Genomic DNA, 6380 nt, shown 5'->3' with positions numbered 1-6380 from the left:
CGCAGTGATCGACAAGGACACTCCCCTGTTCGAGCGCGTCAGCATGGGCGATGACTTCACCCTGACCATTACCTCCACCATGCCAACCGACGAGCGCAGGTTCTACTGCCAGGTCAACGCCCGCGAGGCCGGCACGGGCGAGGACACCACCATGCTCAAAGTCTTCTGTGAGTAGTAGGCACATGGCTTACAGTGCCTCCTTCAAGGAAGCTCCTTGCCCCTTTTTTTGGTTTGATAAAGTGCATTAATTGCATTTGATTTAATTTAATTAATGTATTTATTTATTTATTGGGGGAGGGGGTGGGTGGGCAGTTGTTTAGATGAGTGATTCTCAGCCTTTTTAATTCCAAGTTTCATATGCATTAGGCCACAGACCTAACCTCACTCCGTCAAATGGAAGAAGCTTGCGACACACATTTTGTTTCACAGCGTACTTGCATCTGAGACTCCGGGCGCAGAATCGATGACAGACGGAGTTTCATTTTTTCAAGCTACTAGGCAGGTGATTGGATGATCCCGCCCCTAGCAGCCGCTGATTGGGTCGTATGCGCAGTGGTTTGGGCAGCTTTACTCTGTGAGCAATCCCAGACCCTCCTTCCTGAAACCAAATGCAAATGAGATTTCCGGAGGGAGGGGGGTTTACCAGGCTACCACAGACCCCCATTTGATACGATTTGTATCTGTGGGACCCAATCTACACTGTAAAATCCTCTCTGTGTCATTTTAACTCTCTCTGAGTTACAGTCTCATAACCCGTTTAGAGTTTTCTGAAAAACTTCAAACATGTATTAAAAGAAATTACAAAAATGTATGTTGCTATATAATATATATAGCAACAACTACACAAAAACGGGTTCCCGGATTGAAAGGTATAATAAGGTATAGGTGTTCCAGGTCTAAATGGGATAAGGGCCCTTTGGTTTCTAACTATCAATAATTTAGCTGGTGACGCCCCTCAAGGACCCCTGGGATTCCCCAGACCCCACTTTGAGAACCAGTGACTTAGAACACACCTGCTCCAATTACACATTTATTTACAACGTATTCAAAATCTCTCATTTATCATTGTCTTCACTTTGCTGTTGTGTTTGATATTGTTACACGGCAAAGGTAACACTCGATAGGAGGAGCCCTGTCCTCCACCCGTCCTGTCCTGTCCTGTCCTGACAGCGCACTCACTCTCCAATCAGTTGTTGATGTGTGGAATTTATGACTTGTGGGCGCCCCGCGCTCCTTTGTACATGTTGGTTATATTGAGTCAGTAGGAATGCTGACAGAGACACAGGATAGAAAGGGAGACCTGTGAGCACATGCCCAAAACATTTGATTCTAAAGGCCGCCACGCAGGGATCAAACCTATGACCTTTTGGTGCAGAGATACTTCACAACACTACGCCTGCGTACTTGCTTGCTCGGGGTCGCACCCCACTCCTCATGTGAATAGACGTGTTTTTATGTGTCGCGTACAGGCTGGAATTTGGTCATTTTAGGGGCAAGGCCGCTTGGCCTTTGGTGTTGTCCATTTTTTGAGGGAACAAAGGCCTTTATGCCTATATGGAAGGCTATCAAATAAAACATGATTTTAGTCCATTGAAAGAATCAATTGAATTCAAGGGTTAAGGATGATTTAAAATGTAATGTGTAGACTCTCTGCAGTAAAATAAATAAATTATGGTATTTATAATCTGATCCAAACTCAGCCCTGCACCAATCAAAGTCACTGGATTGGTTTAAAGATTGGGACTCTCAACAAAAGACACTGGTGTCTACATGACAAGAAAGAGACACTGGTGTCGACATATTGACAAGAAACAAACAGAGGAGAAAGTGGTACAGTCAACTGGGGCATTAAAGTCCACTGTGGCCTCAGGGCATGCCATTTCTTTTAGGGGCACAAGGCCAAACTGAGGGGCAACGACGGCCATGGCCTTCGGGGCCTCTCTGAAATTCCTGTCCTGGTCGCGTAGAAAAAGTTCAACACAATTCAACTCTGTTAGTGTGCACGCCAGTTTCACGGCGTTGCCTGCTTTTTGCTCCGCCTGTCAAGATTGCCCACCCCTACCTGCCCTCTCGCCTGTCATTGAAAATGACTTGCTAGGCGGCATCACTCGCTCCCCGTATGAACAGGCCGAGAGCACTCGTCACTTCCAGAGTAGGAGGTGCTGGTTATAGCAAGAAAAAAGTACAAACTTTTTTTTAAACCTTAAACTTTCTTCTCAGGATTCAAATCCATATGAAAGGACTGCACAAAATGTGCTTCGTCAGGTTCATTTGTAATAGAAATGAACCTGACTAAGCACATTTGTGAAATGCATTGTTCTTTTTTGTGTGCATAGGTGGAACTAATGAAATAAAGATGTATTATTGAATTAAGTCAGTCCAAACTGAAAAGTTTCGCAAAGTGTGCAGTCCTTTCCTGTAGATGGGAATCCTGAGAAGAGGCTTTAATCCTTAATGTTCCCTCTAAACGACCACTTTGCCGTGTCAATTAGTTTAGGCACGGTTTAATTATATTTAATGCATCCTGAATGCATTAAGTGTTTGCAGAAACGTGCATCTTGCAAAAACCGAGACTTCACTTATGCCATCAACATCATCATTTGTCCCCAAAAATTACATCTGGGAAGAATTGTGCATTATGACGACTCTTGTGGGAACTTAGACCTACTCCATGGCCCTGGAGGTTACACAGTCTCGTTGATAAACTCCCCCGAAGGTCAAATAACGGTGGCCAAATCACACTGGACACAATCGATTAATAGTTCACCCTCACCTGTCATGTCTAATAGATCTCACCTTAATCCATTAAGACCTGAGGCGATCCTTAAATGTTTTCTAAATCCTAAAAAAAAAAAAAAAATGTTTCAAGATTTTTCAAAAATAGCAGATCTACAAGCTCATAGCGCGGCACTCGGTGCCGCGCTATGAGCTTGTATATCTGCTATTTTTGAATAGCCAAAGAAATCTAAAATGACACAGATGCGTCCCAGGTATTAATGGGTTAATGAGAGCCACCCTATTTATTGCCACAGCAATGAGGGCTGACCCCAGTGTGAGTCGTGTTGTCCTTGCCTCTCTCGTGGGCGAACCACCCCCACCCCCCACCCCCCGCCCGGATGGACATCAATCTTACTTCCAGCGTTTAAACACTGCACCTCGAAATGAATAGGAGTCATTAGCATATCTGATTACACAGATCAATCACTCACACGAGAGGGAGAGAAACGTGTTCACGAAATAAGCCTTTAATAAGTTACGTTGCGCTTGTTTTTTGGGGGGAGCTGAGCTTGTAAGTCATCCATTTAACATTTGTGAACTGAAAAGGGCACTGGAGTTTAAAAGGAGTCTTTGGGGTCATAAAAAATGGCCTTTAATTGTGAATGAGAGTCTGTTGTGAAGGGTGACATTTTGGACAATACTCCAATGAAGTGCTGCTTCACAAAGGCCTTTTGGATGCTGGGGTTAATGATGGCAGCTCTAAGAATGGTGCAGCCTCCCCAAGCTTCCCCTTCCCCTTCCGTGTCAGTGGGGATGAGGTACAGACTGCCTGTCCTGCTTGAACGTAAAAGGACATGAGTTATGATGTCTGGGGAGTGGTTGAGGTACTGATAGGCCTGGTGTCTCTCTTGGGAGACCAAGCGGAAAGAGTGTTTCTCAATCTCCCATCTCTCTGTATTGTTTTGCTGGTCTATCTTTCTACTCTGTCCCTCCCTCTCTGGCTGACTCTCTTGGGGAAGGTAACAGTAAATAGTACATTATGTCATGCTCTCCATCTGTCACTCTGTATAAATATATCTGTCCTTTATCTGTCTGCTTGGGTCTCTCACTGCATGTGTCTCATTGTGTGGTGCTGCCTCTATCTTTAATCCCCTGCCTCTCTCTCTAAACTGTATGTAATAATAATATAATATAATAATGATATGTATTATTATTATAGTACACCAGACTTATATAGTGCTTTGAGGTGATAAAAAGACAGAGAGGGGAATAAGGTTGTGCTGAAAATCAGCTGAAAATCAGCCAAAGCCATATCGCCCCAAGGTCTGATATAGCAGCAGACCAATCAGCACAAACTAAAGTGGACGAACGTTCACCGCGTGTGACCTTGCTGCTGATGGCACTCACCATGCCGAACATGGTTGCTCGTAGATGATGGTGTAAAACTCACAGCTGACTCTGAGGAGGACCCTGGAGTGGAAAACTGTTAAATGGCTGCGTATAATGGCAAGGCCAGCCGTGTTATTAGCCAACTCCTTACTCCCAGTGGGACTGTACCATTTAGTTTTCCGAGGCAGTTGCCATGTGGACAGTAATGTTAATCTATTTATTCAATTAGTGTTGCTCAAATGCTGTTTGTTCTCTTGTTGTTGTCTCGTTGTCACTTTTAATAAATAAGGCTATGGGTATGACTATGTGATAAACTAATTATCACCTTGCATTTCTCAAGGCCTTCGTTATTCAACCTCACACAAAAAAAAAACGAATGAGTAGGTGATTATTTATATACATAGGATATTATCCTTCCTTTCTCTGTTCCTGCTTATCTATCTATCTGTCTCTCTGTGTGCTTCATAACTCAATTCAGTTCAATGTATTAATGCTTTATTGTTGTGGTTCTCAAAGTGGGGGCAGGGTTCCTTGAGGGGGTTTGGGTCCATTTGGTTTCATTTGTTCACTCAGAGTAATGGGGGGTCCTTCAAATTAAAGCGTTTGAGGACCCCTGCTTTATTTGTCACAATGTTGCCAAAGCAGGGGACAGTGGAATAGACTTAATTGCTTTAATGGATTATGGAAGTGCTGAAGTGCTCTCTTCTTTTATCACCAAATAAATTCAATCAATCAATCAATCAATCAATCAATCAATCAATCAATCAATCAATCAATCAATCAATCAATCAATCAATCAATCAATCAATCAATCAATCAATCAATCAATCAATCTTTGGCCTCTCAGTGTGGAAGCATGCTAATGAAGAGTAAGAACAGCGACTCAATCTGTGACTTCACTTCATTTTTAGCAGCTGTAATCTGTGCAGGGGAGGAGGGAGGTCATGTCATAAAAAAAGATTGCCGATCTACCAGGTAGCAACACATTGCATTGTGAAACTTTCTGAGCTTGTTGGTCTGCTATTTTCAAATTTTTTCACAAAACATGTTTTGAAAAATAAATGCCCAAAATAGGGCCACCAGGTTAAAAACAGCTAAATGGAATAGTCAAGACACTTCAAAGGCAGCATATCTTTGCCTTCAATATGCAGCAGCAGGTGTCTCTTTTTCCAAATGTAGGATATTTCATCATATCGTACGAATCTGAAGTCAAGGCCTCAAGATCCTCAAGTGCTGGTTGTGCAGGTCCCATATGGCTGTGCAGCAACTGTGTGACCCATGTGACAAAAACACTTAGCATATCATTTAGGAAAGAACACTGAACAACAGAAACCATAAACAAGGTAGAGATAGAAATGGAAAGACAGAGTACAGTAGGTTAGAGAGAGGGAGAGAGTCTGCTGTTTATTTTTATAAGCAAACGACAGCTGCGGTTAGTGATAGTATGACCTCGCATGCGAACCAGAGGACGGCAGAAACGGAGGAAACGCTCAGACCTGTGTGAGTGTGCGCGCGCGCGCGCGTGTGTGTGTGTGTGTGTGTGTGTGTGTGTGAGAGAGAGTGAGGGACAGGGAGGAGTGTTTTCCTCTGAGGTTTGACCAAAATCAGCACACATGAGGTCACAGCAGGTCACATGAGAATGACATGTACAGTACAAGGATATGGACCATTCACCTTAATCAGTAAGGTCAACTCAACGCACGTGTAAGCTACAATACATACTGTATATAGGTTAGTAGTGATTTCCTGATATCTGTGAATGATAATGATAATCTTTCCCTCTCTCTCTCTCTCTCTCTCTCTCTCTCTCTCTCTCTCTCTCTCTCTCTCTCTCTCTCTCTCTCTCTCTCTCTGTCTTTCAGATGCCCCTGAGATGCCAGTACTCACAAAGTCAACCAGTCAGGCCATCACTGCAGGAGAATCCACCAGCTCTGAGGTGTGTGTGCGTGTGTGTGCATGTGTGCGTGCATGCGTGCTCTCTGGCTCAACATGTAGCTAGTGTATGTACTGTACAGTATATTTGTACTCAATAAGTAAGTACCAAGAAACATTCCTAACAATCCTTGGCATGGTAATAAAGACCTTGAACTATGAACAGTGAAATACTCAGTGTTGATTCACCTATTTTGAACTCGTCTGAGAGTATACACGTGCAACCAAATGGATCCATTCGGATACATTTGTATACTTTCAGAGTTGAATTAACAGTGACGATTGTACGCAGAACCTTGAAGCAGGAAACGTCCCTCTTGTCTAATATCTCTTTACTTCTG

The 6380-nt window shown here is 43.3% G+C and overlaps 1 protein-coding gene across 2 annotated transcripts in view; it reads left to right on the top strand.

Moving 5' to 3' along the window:
* The window catches only part of bcam (basal cell adhesion molecule (Lutheran blood group)), a 70240-nt gene that overhangs the window by 41947 nt on the left and 21913 nt on the right, over positions 1-6380 (top strand). For both annotated transcript variants that reach the window (XM_080426829.1, XM_080426830.1), the window contains exons 3-4: positions 1-167; positions 5970-6043. The exon at positions 1-167 is cut by the window's left edge and continues 53 nt beyond it. In XM_080426829.1, the coding sequence (XP_080282955.1) occupies positions 1-167; positions 5970-6043 (241 nt within the window). The remainder of the gene's footprint in view (positions 168-5969; positions 6044-6380) is intronic.

The sequence above is a fragment of the Gymnoscopelus braueri genome (genome assembly GCF_963280865.1).
Source record: "Gymnoscopelus braueri genome assembly, chromosome: 4".
Lineage (NCBI taxonomy): Eukaryota > Metazoa > Chordata > Actinopteri > Myctophiformes > Myctophidae > Gymnoscopelus > Gymnoscopelus braueri.
Note: the sequence above shows the minus strand (reverse complement) of the source record. Positions and strands in the feature narration are given on the sequence as shown.